Source organism: Ornithodoros turicata, chromosome 8, assembly GCF_037126465.1.
Source record: "Ornithodoros turicata isolate Travis chromosome 8, ASM3712646v1, whole genome shotgun sequence".
In the NCBI taxonomy this organism is placed as follows: domain Eukaryota; kingdom Metazoa; phylum Arthropoda; class Arachnida; order Ixodida; family Argasidae; genus Ornithodoros; species Ornithodoros turicata.
In genome coordinates this window covers 24741554-24758228 of record NC_088208.1, presented here as the reverse complement: position 1 = coordinate 24758228, position 16675 = coordinate 24741554, and the positions used below count along the sequence as shown (strand labels likewise).

At 42.8% G+C, this 16675-nt stretch overlaps 1 protein-coding gene across 2 annotated transcripts; it reads left to right on the top strand.

Annotated features, from left to right (window-relative positions):
• The first annotated feature begins 22 nt into the window (after window positions 1–22).
• Window positions 23–15831, top strand: LOC135366750 (protein ECT2-like). Of its 2 annotated transcripts, none has more exons than XM_064599617.1 (23): window positions 23–127; window positions 495–616; window positions 686–756; window positions 822–989; window positions 1184–1273; window positions 1624–1734; window positions 2222–2323; window positions 2804–2903; window positions 3075–3196; window positions 3273–3335; window positions 3683–3947; window positions 4374–4501; window positions 5311–5499; window positions 5578–5688; window positions 6518–6614; window positions 7459–7540; window positions 7688–7766; window positions 8371–8493; window positions 9754–9907; window positions 10206–10360; window positions 11007–11089; window positions 12448–12622; window positions 15662–15831. In XM_064599617.1, the coding sequence occupies exons 2-23, from the start codon at window positions 550–552 to the stop codon at window positions 15767–15769; spliced, it is 2643 nt and encodes an 880-aa protein (XP_064455687.1). In that variant the 5' UTR covers window positions 23–127; window positions 495–549; the 3' UTR covers window positions 15770–15831. The 2 variants fall into 2 exon arrangements, with proteins under 2 accessions (XP_064455687.1, XP_064455688.1); XM_064599618.1 differs by having other exon boundaries at window positions 44–123.
• Window positions 15832–16675: the final 844 nt, after the last annotated feature.

Sequence of the window (16675 nt, the reverse complement as noted above, 5' to 3'; positions counted from 1 at the left end):
TGAACCCAAAGATTATAAACAAATAAGTTCATTAAAGCCGGCGAGGGCAAGGGGTTGCCGTGCCGCCTTTTTAATCTGGTAACGGCCGCCATTTTTCAAACAACTTTTGAAGTGGACATCGAGGCAAGTAAGTCCACATTTGTCCTTCACTGAAATATTACAGTGACTTATGAAGTAAATATATACTAGGCGTCGTAAGGAAGACATACCTTCCGTTTTATGTTGTATTAACGTCCCATGAACAGCGTAGAGGTCTTCCTCGCGTCACCGCCTAAACAGCATTTTTGAAAAGTTCGTCGATGACAGCACGGGCGAGGAATGATGTAGTAATAGCGAAAACATGCCTGGCTTCTGTACATAAAATTGCGGAATAAGAGAATGTGTGAGGAAGTGTGCGGTAAAGCTGACTTCCAGAATGGTGACGCCGACCAAAAGAATGCCGTCAAAACAGCTCTGAAACATGTACATGTATGGACGTCGTTGTGTCATTTCAGGAGGAATGGTTTAACCGCATTATTTTAAGTGAGGGAAGCTACATTTGCCGTTGTCATGGCAGCGCACGAGCAGTGTGACACGTTTTCGGTGAATTCACTCTACGTCGGTGACTACACACCCGGTAAGTTTCTTTCAGTTCAGTGTCCCATTACATTGTTTCTTTTCTGATGCCTACCTCCTGAAATTATAGCACCACCAAGGACGCGAATATGCATAATTGGCCATTTGAAAGACAGACAAGATGTCGTAGAAGCAGCACTGGTGAGATCCATGTGCCAGAGGATTGTCACGATACTCAAGCTTCACAAGTTCATTTTTATTTCTAGTGCCACGGGGTACCCATTACTTTCAGTGACACTGGCGAGGAATGTTTCGAAGACAATGGCACGATATTCATTACTGACGTTTTCGAAGGGGAACAGTTCACTAAGCTAAAGGAGCATTCACTTGTCCTCGGCCCAGTTGCACTTCTTCAGTGCACGGAACGTGACCTGGTAAGTTGCTTTATTGAATGACTAATAACTAACATCAGCTTGTTGGAAACAAATACATTGCCTCAACGCGAACTGTCAGTACTGTTCTTCTGAATGAGTGTGGTTGCCTGCAGTCATGTTATGAATCAAGGCACAGAGATTTGCCTATGAAATGTCTGCAGTTGAATGGAAACATCATAGACGTCTTTTTACAGCCTTTTCCTGACAAGGGCAGGCCCGTCTACAACCTGTCCATGAGTAACGTCGTGATTGTCTTTGCGGGGTTCAAGTCCAAGAAAGAGCTGGTGAGCATGCTTCCCTGTTCTACAGCTCCTGAAAAAAAAAAAACAGAAAAACAAGAAAAACAATTTTGAACATTCCTTATCCTATCACAAAGAAAAAAAAGAAAAACTGTGTGACACAAGGGTCTAGTTACAGATTTACTGACAATGTTTTAGTGGATGAGGCAATTAAACATGGAAGAACAAACACAAAACAATCCTCACAATGCCCAATTGCAGTTGCATGCTTCAATTCAATGGTGGCAGTTGAAGAAAATAAGAGGGTATGGTAGAGCACTGCATGGGCCGCATTCTTGAACTGCCATCATTCAACTTTCATTTACTGACAGTCCCACATCCCGTTTTCAATGCAGAGTGAAGTTCTCCAGCTGGCACGTTACATGGGTGCAAGCGTGCGAGACAAAATATCGAGGCCTCACGTCACACATTGCGTGGCAGACTCGGTCATCAGCCAGAAATATCCGGTGGGTGTGCAGACCCTCAGAAATGTGATGTTGTACATTACTTATAATTAGAGCCTGAATTTTTCGAGAAATATTTTTTTCCTAAATTCGGGGGGTCAAAATCGGGTAAATAAACGTGTGCTCTAAATTCATGTGAATTCCGGTGCAAAAATGTCCAGTATGCCAAATTCAGGGAGAAATCGGGCTCAGTTACTCAAACTAACTTTACTGGCTTGGTACAAACAGTGATGTAACTGCATTTTTCTGCCAAACAAGTAAGTTAGTGCATTCCTACAGACATCCCAGTGAGGGGAATTTGCCGGGTAAAAATCGAGTTTCACTCTAAAGTGGCAACCTTCAATTCGGGGTGCAAATTCGGGGAAGAATCGGGGTAAAACCCTGAAACTTCATGCTCTACTTATAATGCTGTAGTGTTATTTCTGTCTGTGCATTGATGATTGTTTAGTTGTGTAATTGTGCATTCAGCCTTGCATTGCATTCCTTGAAGGTTTGCAACGCTTTCAAGATTCCAATTATGAAAACAGAATGGCTGCGGGAAGCCTGGAAGCGCCGTGATGATCGAAACTTCCACATCACGAGCGACGAAATGGTCAGTCGTGATTTGTTTGTGTCAGTGGGCGTGCCCCAATAACACGGAATACTATGCTGATGTCTTACAAATAGTTCTTCTCTTATTGAGTAATTGACCTGAACTATAAATGGCTTTAGGTGTGTGCTGTTTTAGTTTTATCAGTGTTTTGTAATGACTGGAAAATTTTAAAAAGTGCTCATAGAGAATTGCCAATTCACAGGTGAAGATAATCTCTACTCAATGTGGCAAGACGAAAGGAGCACCTAAATTTTGCTGCAAAATTATATGAAGCACATGAGCTTATAATGTATTCGTGCCTTGTATTTTAATACACTTTTAATCAGTGCATTTTGTACGTATATTATGTACGTCACTTTAAGCCCATCCGTGAGCTGGATGTACTTCAGACTACGAATGTATAGTCCTTCTTCTTTGTCTTTTGTCGAGGACATTATTCGGTGAATCATAACTTCCTGTATTCATCTTTCCATTCTGCAGATGAAGATGAAGCTTGATGCGTTGACAGGATGCAGGGTCGCATTTCTGGGATTTCCAGAGGACGAGCAGAAGCACATGGAAGAGGTTGCCGTAAAGAATGGTAATGTAAAGTATGATTGACAGCAGAGTGTTTAACTTGCTTCAGCAAACTGTGTGAGATGTAAGATCCAATATTTGTTATTGATGTTTGTCTTTTGATGCTGCCTGTAATGTGTTTTTCTGCGAATAATTAAAGAAAGTCTGAAATTGGATGAATTACGGTTTATTCTAGGTGCAAAGGTCGTTAACGTCACTCACCCTTTCTGTCACTACCTGGTTGTCGATGACTCTAACCCCATTGCGCCAGTGTTGCCAGAAGCGTTGAGCCCCAGTACACAAGTTGTCAAATCAGAGGTATGTCATTGTTGCGGATGTTTCAGCGGTGGAGCAGTGACGGTGTGTACATGTGCAACATGTTCTCTTCCATCAGTGGTTTTGGGCCAGCATCCAGTGTAGGATGTGCTTTCAAGGAGACAAGTACATCTACGAACAGGTAATGCGTGTATTGGATCTGGAATCAGACTTCCAGTGGATCGTGTGATTTATGGAAGTTTTCTACTCTACATCCGCAGCATAAAAAAAAAAAAACATAGCTCTAAAGAGCACATGTGATGTGGAGTGTCGTGTAGTAAAAACTCGTTAACTTTGAATCTCGGTTAATCCAGAGCTTTGCTGCGGCCCTGTGTTTGCACTTATCTAATCCTATAATTCGAGGCGTCTACAGCTCACGACCCTCTTAGTCTGTAATATTTGTCATGGGACTGCCTGGAACCCTAGAAGTCGCATGGAAAACATTTTTGTACATCTAATATGTAATGTTTCGCGGCCTTTTTTCAATAGGCAAATCCGCCTACGCCTGCCAAAACGAATGGCTGCCACGAGTCTCCAGCAAAAAGCGGGGGCTTCAAGTCTGAGACCAAAAGGAGGCGGTTACAGGAAACAGTGGCTCATCAGCTGGCCCAAGAAGCAGCACAGACGCACGTAGATCCCTTCTCTCCCGAAAGTCCCCGGCACAAGCGACGATCGTCGGTCAGTTGCGCGGGAAATCGGTCCATATCAATTCTGGACGTGACACCGATCTCTCCCAAGAAATGCCTGGCAAGCGGTACGATGCAGCGTTTCTAGTGCCGTGTAGATAGGGCCCTATATTTTCGGGTTTTAAAAAAATGTAGGGGGGGGGGGGGGTTAAAAATTGGGCTTTATTTTGGGAGCCGTAAAATTAGGCGATAATGGGTGGAAAATTTAAAAAAAAGCGCTTATCACATTTTAGACGAACATGAGATACGGAACAGCTGTGCTGAGTGTCCAATGCTTGGCGTTCTCCGGTACCCATATTGGTGACGGAATTGGCACTTGACAAGTTCATTTTCGGGTTTTACCCCAAGTGATGATGATGGAAGTCGGGGGCATAAAAACTGGTTTTACCCTAAAATACAGGGCCCTAAGTGTAGAGTCTACCCTGTGGAACGTGCGGAATCGTGATCGTTACTGCACGTACCGCATTTGTGTCTTTTGGCTTTGAACTTTCCAGAAAACCTTAACGAGTCGAAGGAAAATGGTGCACCAGATTTAACCCAAATGTCCAAAAGGCAGCAGGTGTGCTGGGAACTGCTCCAGACTGAAACAAATTACGTTGCCATTTTGCACACCATCATCACTGTGAGTAGAATGCAGATTTCTTACGTGTCTGCGACATAAATAGTCTGAAAGATAGTTTACGTACAGTATTCATTGCGTTTCATCCGTTTATTTCTGGCTTAAGAGCTTACGTGCATGATAATCTGAGCAATAGTAGCCACGTGTTAGAGCTCAAGCGACATTGTGTTTGCGAGCACGCACCGCAAAACTTTTCATATTTGTGACTACCTCATGTTTGCAAATTTTCTTGGAACAACATTTTCAAAACAATTTCAAGAACACAACAAAACAATCTTGGAACAACATTTTCAAGGGCAGTCAAGGAAACATGGGTTGCAGAACTGCTGACAAGCTATTTCAGACAACTGCGTCACGAGCTGTACCTGTCTAAAGGCATCAAGGCCATCTGTACACGATGAAGTACATTTAATGGAATGACAGAACGAGCATGACAAAAATGTGGTGGATGCGCGGAGCGAGATCGTGTGATGTTAGCCGCTGAGACATGTCTTCTTCCTTAACAACCTGATTTATAAAAAATGGGGGTCACTAAGCAAAAGGGCTTTACAGTATCCTGCGAATGACAAAGCCACAAGAAAAGACTCGCTGCCATGGTACAGTAGAACTTCTTAATTGTGAAGTCGAGAAAGCTAACTAAGAAAACTTCAATAGTATCTCAGTGATTCATGGTTGGATTAAAATGGTACTGCAGGTTTACTTTACTACACCTATATGTAGCTTGCATTTGAGATGTAGTTTGTATAGATGTAGTTACGAAGGATTAATTAAATGAACATATAATTAATTGAGGCGACAAAATTGATTCGCAGCTGTTCAAGATCCCTCTGGAGAACCCTGACACACCAGGGGAGCCACTTCTAGATCCCACAGAGATCAAGATCATCTTTGGCAATCTGCCTCCCATCTACGATGTGCACAAGAGTCTTCAGCTCACCCTGCAACGCATGATGCGTTCGTGGAGAGAAGAGCACAGCATCGGGGAAGCTATACTGATGCATGTACGGATATCTCGACGTCGCTACGACGTTACTGTCGCGTTACTGATGTCTTTGCCTGTCTTCTTTGTTATATTGCAGAAAGAAGGGTTCGCGAGGGCGTACCCGTCGTTTGTGAACTACTTTGAGAAAACCAAAGAGACTTTGATCCAATGCGATACAGAGAAGCCCAGGTTTCATGCCTTTCTCAAGGTAGGCTTTTCTACGTAGAATTTGGATGTCTTCCGATCGTTTATGCGATCCACACTCAAGAAAGTTTAATGTAATACTTCGATGTTACGATTTTGTCTGTGGTTAATTTCAATAAATCAATGTAACTGACTTCGTTAATGAATAATTAAAGTGAAGTCTTTGGTTAGCTTCTTAGCTATATATAGAGCCTGAAGTTTTCGGGAAATATTTCTTTCTAAATTCGGGGGGTAAAAATCGGGTAAATAAACTTTGCACTAAATTCGTGCGAATTCGGGTGAAAAAAACTCCCGGTATGCTAAATTCGGGGCGAAATCTGGCTCAGTTGCTCAAACTAACTGTAATGGTTTGGTACAAACGGTGATGTAACTGCATTTGCTGCCAAACAAGTAAGTTAATGCATTCCTGCAGACATCCCAGTGAAGGGAATTTGCCGGGTAAAAATCGGGTTTCGCCCTAAAGGGTGAACCTTCAATTCGGGGTGCAAATTCGGGGAAGAATCGGGTAAAACCCTAAAACTTCAGGCTCTAGCTATATAGGTTTGTCAGCTTTATCTCTCTATGTAGGGTGCAGCTTTGTGAAGCTATCTTCTTTTTTTTTTTTTCTCTGTGGTTGTTGATTCTTTACTGGTATCTAAAATTGCATGCCTCATAAAATGTAACCACTGAAAAAGTGAGTACAAACCGAAAAGCGACTACACAAGCATCGTTTCTTTCATGCGCTCGTGGAATACTAGCAGCATTCAGGTGACAGCTGTTTGAGCACCCTTTTGTGCGTACATTGTGAACGTAAATCTGTCGCCTAATGCACGGCTCGCATACACCTTTCACAGAGGTGTCAAACAAAGCCAGAGTGTGGAAGACAGTCTCTAGTGGAGCTCCTCATAAGGCCGGTACAGCGTCTAGGCAGCATGATCCTCCTGCTCAAAGGTACGACATCGGCAGTGATCCGCAGGGTTTTAAAATCGCTCTACGGGACATTGTTCGCGGTTGCCACTGGTCCTTGAAACCTCTGAATGCCCTGCAATTTGAAAATGCCATTTTCAAGATCTGGAATTCAGGAGTCCTTCAAAACCCTTGATTTTGCATCTTTTTCTTGTTCTATGGTCTTTAACATTCAGGAGACCGCAGTCACATGCTTATGCAGCTTATAAATATTTTTCTAAAATATTGAAGCCCTGGTAAAAAAAAAAAAAACTGTTTTACGTCACAGACAACATGATGGCTGAACCTTAAAAAGTCCTTGAAAGACCCCCTAATTTTTGTCCCAACATTCAGTGTGAACTATGATTAGGGCCTGACTTTTTAGGGTTAAACCCGTATTCGCCCGATATTTACCCCCCGAACGAAATCTGTAAAATTCGGGTTTAACCCGAATCTACCCGAAAACATCCGGGTCGTGTGGCACACTCATAAGCGCTGCATTAAAATAAAGTTTGATAACATTGCTAAACATTATTTCCATGTTAAGACAAATTTTTATTAAACAAAAAAAATCACCCGAATACACCCGAATTCCAGACGACAGAATATGCCGTAACGGGATTTAACCCGAATACACCCGAATTTTGGAATGAAAAATATCACCCGATATTTACCCCCCGAATTTGGCCAAAAATAAAACCCGAAAAAGTCAGGCCCTAACTATGATATATATTGTAGTAATCATGCAGTGCAGATACAGCCCTGTGTTTTAGGCACTTCTTTTTAAGTTACTTTAGCATTCTCTCAAATGTCCAGCAGTTGATGAATGCATAATTTTTTATTCATACAGAAATTCAGAAACGCACTCCTAAATCAAATGGGGATTACCTTCAAGTGGAGCAAGCTATCAAGGCACTGAATGAAGTCATGTTGTGAGTCTCGCATCATTTCTGTTGCGTCCCGTTTACACCTGACTGTATTGCTTCTTTGGATGTAATGTTAAAAAAAGCAACAAGAAAATATATGTCTGGTTCTAGAGCTGAAAGTGAACACGCTCTTTTCCTTTCGTATTCCTCCAGGAATATCAATGAAGGAAAGCGGAAAACGGAAAGCCAGGTTGTCATGTTCGACATATTCAACGACATTGAAAACTGCCCAGTGAGTTTTTGCTTTAAATGACTTGCCTTATGCATAGAGCCTGAAGTTTTCGGGAAATATTTTTTTTTTAAATTCGGGGGGTAAAAATCTGGTAAATAAACATGTGCACTAAATTCATGTGAATTCGGGTGAAAAAACTGCCAGTACGCTAAATTCGGGGTGAAATCGGGCTCAGTTGCTCAAACTACCTGTAGTGGTTTGGTGGAAACGGTGATCTAACTGAATTTTTCTGCCAAACGTGTAAATTATTGCATTCCTACAGACATCCCAGTTAAGGCAATTTGCCAGGTAAAAATCGGGTTTCACCCTAAAGAGACAACCTTCAATTCGGGGTGCAAATTCGGGGAAGAATTGGGTAAAACCCTAAAACTTCAGGCTCTACTTATGCATACAGTGAAAGTAGTATGCATAGTGTGACAGCATACTGCAGATCTGTGATGCCAGATGCAAACTCCTTTACAAAAAAATGCTGGCAACATGCATCATGCGAAACAGTCTCGACGACAAGCCAGAGACGACTCATAATGCGATATACTGTCTGCACGCGTATCACGAACTTGGTGCAGCTCCTGCACTTGACGCTGAACTGAAATTTCCCTCGCAGCCAAACCTCCTCTCGGGCCACCGTTTCTTCGTGTGTTGCATTGACGCTGTGGAAATTGGGGATGGAGGATTGAGCAGACGAGGAGACAACCTAGTCCTGTACCTGTTCTCGGATGTCCTTGAGGTAAGGATGCCCAACTTTTGTGTCCTTGCGAAAGCATAGGTGTGGGAGAAGACTGGTTACGGTACGTATACGTAAGTCCCCCAGGTTTTCTGCTGCGGCAAATTCAAAATTCTGTGGCACCGACTTGTAAATTCCGCGATTTTCCGCGGCAGGCAGTCGATGGGTGCTTGACATGGAAAACGCTTTATTTTCTTGGATAATGTGGGAACAAAAATATTTTATAAAATTACAGATTGAAAGCACTGTTGTGGCTCAGCATTACATACATCATATCTTGTGTTCTCCCCTGACAAAGACAAAAGTCTGCCACCTTAATCATTTTATACCTGCTGAAAGATCTTTCAGCATCTACAGAGTTTATAGGAACTTTATAAGAAGATTATAGGAAGGACCTTACAATACAATCCCTGTGGAAGTTCCACGACACCCTTTTTGTTTCTCGGCTGTAGGCATTATATTTAAGAGACAGACATCAAATCACAGTCCCCCGCTGCCACCGCTAAACTGCACATGGGAGGAACGCTGCCTCTTCCTCAGGCGAAGCATGCACAATAACCTTGGGCTAACGTTATCTTAAGCTAAACTACAATCTGTCTGTGCTGGTCGTGCAGCATGGGCAGTTTCATAAAGCAGGCTTCACCTCATGCAGGGAAGCGTCAGGTGAAGCCCACTTTTGGGGAGGTGTCGTTCGTATTCGGCGAATAGTCGGATGTTCGGAAATCCGAATATTGGGTACTCGATCCGCGATATTTCGCGGAATCGCGGAAAACCCGGGGCCTTCGGTATACGTCACGGGAGCTGCGGAAACGTTTATCGCGATGTTCAAGGATTTGTAGCTTTGAAGATAAATTTTTGCACTTTCTGCCCCCTTTAAGAGAGACAGACACAAAATGCAGGCTAGCCGGTGAAACATGATTGTATTTTTGGGTTTTATGTTTCTTCCGAACTTGGAGTAAAAATTGAGTTTTATGTTAGAAGCTGTAAAAGAGGGTAAAATTGGGTGATATTAAGTCAGATTTCCAGGAGCCACGAATTCAGTCCATATTGTCTGGCAATCAGAATTTTTACTGAATGTCATCAATCCACTTTACTTCAAAAGCCTTCAAAGCAACTTTTAATCTGAGAGGCAATTTTTGATCTGATAATTTCAGTACAGTTTCCTTTTTGTGTATGCGTGCATTCGTGTGGAAAAAGGCAGGTGCTTAAGAACTGTCTTATATGACACACTGGTTGTATGAACCACAATTTTTTTCCTTGTAGCTGTGTCGACGGCGGACAAAAGCAGCTACCTCTTCAAAGAGTCCAGTGAATCCAACTGGTACTTTGGGACGAACTTACACAAAGAACTACAAGCATGTTCGGCTGGTGTCCTTGTACGAAGTTAGAAGGATTGTTGACATTACTGATGACAATGGTTTGTACGCTTTACTACTAACACATCTGATTTTAAAAAATTTAATGAATATTTTTAGCAAAAGTTGCAGTTCACTCCACAGTGTAAAACATGTTCATCCTAGACTGAATGCTTTGATGTGTTGTGTTTCTGTTTGTTCAGACGTAGTTTAACTAGCACCTTCACAAGGTGATCATCATCATCACCACCTTGTAGAGCTTAGTTTCAATCACAACTAAAATGATGTAGCCATATCTTACTCTTAGCGCTAAGACTTTCCCTTTGCTGTGCGTTTGCATTTGGTGTCGTTCGTTGACAGACTTCAAAAACACATTTGGGTTGGTTCTGCTACTGGCAAATGAAACAACCGAGAATCTCTACACATTTGCTGCACTCTGCGAGAAGCCTGCAAAGACAGAGTTCTTGACGAATCTGTGCCGGTACCTTGGGAAAATTTACAACAAGCCGGATCATGTAAGAAACGTTTGCCTAGTTCTCCTAACTGTTGTGTCTATGCCGTTCAGTGCCCTTTTTCTCAACAGAGTGCCTTACTACATTATGTAACGATAAAAATTGATGTGCCGATTGCTTTTTCTGGTCACGTCAGCAAGAGCAGTTTCTCGTAGCTGTCAATCTTGTAATTGATGCAAGGACCCACCTGAATGTTTTGCCAAAATAAATGCATGGAGAGAAACAACATTAACCTGGCATATTGAGTGAATGCATACTTAGGGCCTGACTTTTTAGGGTTAAACCCGTATCTGCCTGATATTTACCCCCAGAACGAAATCTGTAAAATTCGGGTTTAACCCGAATCTACCCGAAAACATCCGGGTCGCGTGGCACGCTCATAAGCGTGCATTAAAATAAAGTTTGATAACATTGCTAAACATTAGTTCCATGTTAAAAAAAAATTTTATTAAACAAAAAAAATCACCCGAATACACCCGAATTCCTGACGACAGAATATGCCGTAACGGGATTTAACCCGAATACACCCGAATTTTTGAATGAAAGATATCACCCGATATTTACCCCCCGAATTTGTCCAAAAATAAAACCCGAAAAAGTCAGGCCCTATGCATACTGCTACATAACCAATTTGAAATCCAACAAATAGGAAACCTTCCTCACGGAAATGCGCCCCGAGCAAGTTGCTCTCGATCCCAGTGTGCAGTCAACGGCTTTCAGCAAGGCAATCAAGTATGTATGACTCTTAGCTTTATGTAATCATCAGCACATTTGAACACCATTGCTTATAGTAGTTGAAGGAACTTCTGGGCAGACTTTTTATGACTGGTGCAGACTATTGTGTTCAATGCTTCACCAGACATGATAGGTGTGCCACATATATATACAGTCGCCGTCCCATTTTTCGGACTCTGCGGGAATCGCGTAAAAGTCTGAATAATCGAGCAGTCCGAAAAAACGAATTCCGCTTCAAAATAAACTTTACTAAGCACTAGTAGGCTGGAAAAAATTGTCGATGCTTTCCTAACGTGCTTCCAGCTCTGCCTGATAACATCAGCTTCTATTTACCGAAGCCACATTTCGTCAGTGTACACTGACAGAAGCACCACCGTCATCAAGTCCGCAAGTCGGCTTCACCTAACACATACGTGCTTTAGGTGAAGCTCGCTTTACAGCGCTGTCGCGCGACTCGCGGGCGGGCAGCACGTGCTGGGCCTTTTGAATAAAGCGGTTGGCCAAAAACGAAGACTCAAAAGCGTTACGACAGACTTCTTCTGCTCAGAGGAAGGAAAAATGAATAATTATTGCCTATATTTTGCCTTAATATTTCTTTTGATACGAATTTCGGATGGTACCAATATTTTCCGTCACCCCAAGAGAGACGGGGCTGCGCGGCATTCGAAATTTTGCACGTTATGGTACCTGCGGCCGTTCCACGAACGAGTTCGAATAATCGAGCGTGTCCGAAAAATCGGGGTCCGAAAAATTGGTCGGTCGGTTTAGAGCCTGAAGTTTTAGGGTTTAACCCGATTAGTCCCCAAATTTTCACCCCGAATGGAAGATTGCTTCTTTAGGGGGACACCTGATTTTTACCCGGCAAATTGCCCTCACTGAGACGTCTCTTGGAGTGCATACTAACTCGTTTGGCAGCAGACGCAGTTACATCACCAATTGTACGGAACCAATTCAGTTAAGTTGGGTGACTGAACTCTATTTCCCCCCCGAGTTTAGCATACTGGTAGTTTTTCCACCCACATTAATTTACAGCACATGTTTATTCACCCGATTTTTACTCCTCGGATATAAAAAAAAAAAAATTCCCGACAACTTCAGGCTCTATTTATGAAGGATCTGTATGAAAACGTACCAGCAGGCACCAAGTTCCCTTTTGTTTTGGTCCTCAAATTCGCTCGAAATAGCCAGTAAAAACCTGTAAAAGTCGGGGAAAATTTGAAGGCTACAGTTTCGTAGACACACTGTCACTTCAGTCCTGTTTGCTCACACATGCTGAGCTCCAAAATTGAGCATGAATGAGCGCTCTCACGAGTGAGTGTTTCGCGGAGGTATGCAGATGAGTTGCGTCTTTGCAGGTATGCCACAAAAAAGGGTGAAAAGCTGTCTCGTGTCCTCTCGATTCGTAAAACTGGCACGCCACGTCAGAGACTGAGCCGTGCCGTGTCCACTTTCATCAGCCCGCTGCGGACAATGGCAACACAGTCCTCCCCGCTCAGAAGCATGCGGTTGGCTTCAAGCTCTAATCTCAACGTAAGTCAGACGCAACAGATGCTGCCGCCATGTTGGACACGGAGCTCCTTCTCGGAAGGAACAAAAAGCGAGACGCTCGTGTGACTGTCTCGTAGCGTTGTTTGGTGCTAACAATGCTATCAGTTCAGTCTTTCTTGTGCTCGTAAGGATGATTAGGGCCTTGTGTTTTCACCCAAATCACGACGTCCTCGCTTGCGGGTATAACCCGGGGATCCTTGAAATCAAGCAGATTCAGCTTCCAGTACAAGCACCAAAGAACGCTAGGCACTTTGCTTTGGGTATCTCGTATTCATCTGAAATGCAAGATTCAATATTTTTTTTGGCAGTTTCGTTGCTTTACACCCAGTACCGACTGATTTATTGCCCGTTTTACAGCTCTCGAGATAAAGTCAGATTTTTTTCGCTCCCCGGTTTATAACGAAACTCTAAACCTGAAAATACGAGGGTCTAATTATGTCTCTTCAAAATGTGTTCCTCTTTCAATGTCACCAGGGCAGAAACATTGTGATTATACTGTGCAGCTATCTGGGCACTTCCAGGTCACCCGTAAAATATTTTTCACAAATCCACTCAAGGGTATCTAGTAGAGTGCAGCTGCAATCTGCCTGCCTTCACTTTTGCCGCACAGACGTGCAAGCCCAAACCTGTGTGGGAAAAGCACATTTATAATGTTTTCTTACGTAGTGAAAAAAATTAAGTGATCAAGTATGCATGACGATAGAACCATACTTGGAGCATTCACTGGAACTGGGTGTAAAGTGAATTCACTGTTTTGTGTCGGAGTTCCCTGGTTGTCACATTTGTCATTTCATCTCTGGGAAGCCATTTGCACATAGTATACTACTAAGCAGAACGGACACTTATTTGCAATGTCTCAAGGAAATAGCAGAACAGAACACTGCACATGCAGCATTACATTGTCAGTGTCAGCATTTCTTTTCTTCTTGTTCTTGTCTTATCTTTTTTCATGAGAGTGATGTGGTAGTCTAACTTGAAGCCTGCCTTCCCCTAAGGTATTCTCTGATAAGGTCCACATGACACACCGAAAGTTTACTGGCGCACTTTTGTGTATGGCAAGGGTAACTCCCTGCTGACTGACAGTTTGGGCTACAAAGTGATATGCTATGTCACTATGACTTCCAGAAGAACATTTTTTTTTTCACTTTTGATGCTTCCACTGTAGAGCAGATTAGCTGCTACGTACCTGCATATCTGTCACTCGTTTAATACAGCCAAGTTTCTGCTGAAAGATAAAATTTATGTCAAAGTGACACTGAGGCTTTGCTTAGAGATTTCAGGTAGTACGCGTGTCTGTCCTTTGCGGTAATACCCGGGCATGCTTACATACACAGATGTTGAGTAAATTCCTCAGTGCCACCCTCAGTACCTTTGCCGGTGCTCTGCACACGAGCAGCGTTGAAGACAGTAGCACTAATGAAGCCGTTGAGGAATCTCCCCAACATTCATGCAAGCGGGCCCTGTCTCGGGCAGAGTATTTTAGATGTATGCTACGACATAATTATCATCCAGAAAGCTATTATATTATCTTTCCACACCTTGCTATGGACCAAAGTGGTGGTCGTGAGTTACAATTGTGTACCAATTTTTGTATGCGTGCATTCTGTCTTGTGCCCTTCTGTGATGTGTCTGAGAGACAGGACCATTATTTGTACATAAAATGGGGGCTTGTATGTTGTATTGTAAGGTCTCATTGTTCTAGAAGAATCCTCTGTTTATGATGGGTAGCAGAGGCGAGTACCCATCATAATGGCAGCTTTTTCCTTTTTCTTGACACTGCAACATTCCCTTGTGTAACTGTACTACTTCTACTACTATTGTAAGAATGGCAATTTGAATACTCTGCCATGAGGTAGAGACGTGCATCTCACTCACTGGTTCATGTGCTGTCCTGAGCTCTGCTTTATGTGTAAATAAAAAACTAATATAAAATTTCTTTGCCAGTATAAAAGCGCTTCTTCTTTGCATGTCAGTACGTATATTATTGCCTACGCACAAGTGTGGACACGCAAATACGCTGCGACAGGTTGACTCCGTGCACGGGAGAGGGTGAAGTTTGGGTAAAGGGGGGGGGGGGGGGTAAACCATGTGACAAAGTGTCTGTCCAACCACAAGGTAGCAACAAGATGGCATTTGTAGACTGCATGATTTCACAGAAGAAACCACGTGTGCTTCACCTTGAAATGTTGCCCCCCTTATTTGGGAGAGGGACCAATGAGGTAGCTCCACAGGCAGTAGGGGAGAGAGGGACACTGGGGAGCTGCACAGACAGCTGACCCACCTGCATAGTGCATTCATACGCGATTATGTGCATGGGGAGCTCATCTGTGTTACAGTGACTACCTGCAGTCACAAGCATTCTCTGCAAACATGTGATTGCTTCATGTGGTTTGTGTTGTCCCTTGTCCGTGAAGAGAGCTGCGACTAACCACAAAATCTACAACCTACGCAGGGGTAGGCATAGTTTCTGAGTGTGACCTACTACAGTAGATAGCAAAAAGCAATGACAAGGTCAATATGGCACCCTAGTTTTCTTTGCTAGTAGTTAGCACCTCGCATCTAAAAATTAAACATCCCCATGAAATCTGTCTAGCAGGAAATTTGTATCATGCAGAAACATTTATTAGAAGCCCGACATGAAGTAACACGAATTAACATAGAAATGGCGGCTTGTGTGTGTGTGTTGTCTGTCTGTGGCCTCCCTCGGCTAATTCTCGTTTACAATAGCGTAGAAAGTTGGACAAGTTGGTTTGAATTTGTCAGAATCAAATCAATAGTCTCCTGCAACATAAAAACACTCCTGTCACAACGGAACTGAAGCCATTGTAGGTTTCTTTTAGCTTCATTGCCCTCTCAAACTTCATGTATGCATCCACTGCTGTACCCACCAGTACAACCAGGCTTAGTGTGAGGACGCTGTACTTTGGTGTTGCCGTATATGTGGTAGTGTGTGCTGAAGTACAATCTATGGCAGTGCAAGGTATGCACCATCTTTAAATTATCTTTATTTTGTCAACACAGGAATTTGAAGCTGAAGAAACCAGTTCTCTTTCTAGTTCCAAGTCTTGCATGGCAGATAGGAAGGTGAAGAGCCACTCCTATGGTGCCTCTGCTACAAAGAACTTGTGAAAAGACAAAGAAAAATGCACACAAAGTTTTAAGGTTTTAATTAAATTAATTTTGGTTTGGAACGAGTGCATTTCTGGCAAAAGTATGTATATCACTTGTGTACAGGCCTACATTATCCATACTACGATTTATATTAAAATTTTTACTGCACATAGTCTCTCAGGTGGTGGCGAAAAAGGTAAGTTTAGTTAAGTTGTCTAGCCTGTAGGAAGACTTTTACACCAGTGTAACTGATAATTTGTAGGACGCGTCCAATGTTTCAGAAGTGATACTTGGCATGATACATGGCAGGAAGTAGGTGAGAATATGTGGTGAAAATAAAAGTAGCAACGTAATTCTAGTATGGAACTTGAAAGTAAAACGAAACCACAAAAAGTTACAGGTTCATTACGCAGCAGTGTGCAAGTACATAGTTCAACACTCATAGTACAACTTACGTCAACCTTAATAACACTGGGAAAAAAATATGGTCTCGTTCCCGAGCGCGATTATAATTGCCGTTGGGGTCGTGAGGAAACGTTGAGTAAAATTATTGTGTTTAATGCAAGGATTTTTGTTCACTCAACATTCCCCCAGTGTTGTCCCCCTGTTATCGCGCTCGGAAATGAGACCGATTTTTTTTTCAGTGTTAAGGTTGATGGGAGTTGTACAATTCATGGAATAAGAAAAACCGATAACGACCAGAGCCTGCCTATTCAAACTCCAAAGCCCGTTGGTTGTGCTAATGCACCTCCGGGACCCTCCCGTTTCAAAGTTTCGATATTGTGGATTCTAGTCGTACACCTCCTTCGTTTATGCTTTCGAGAGCCTAAATTCGATGAACACTGCACCAAAATAACATTTCAACCTTCTTCAACATAACAAAATTCACCGGATTCGCCGCGTTTAGCTGGCGATGGCGATGGC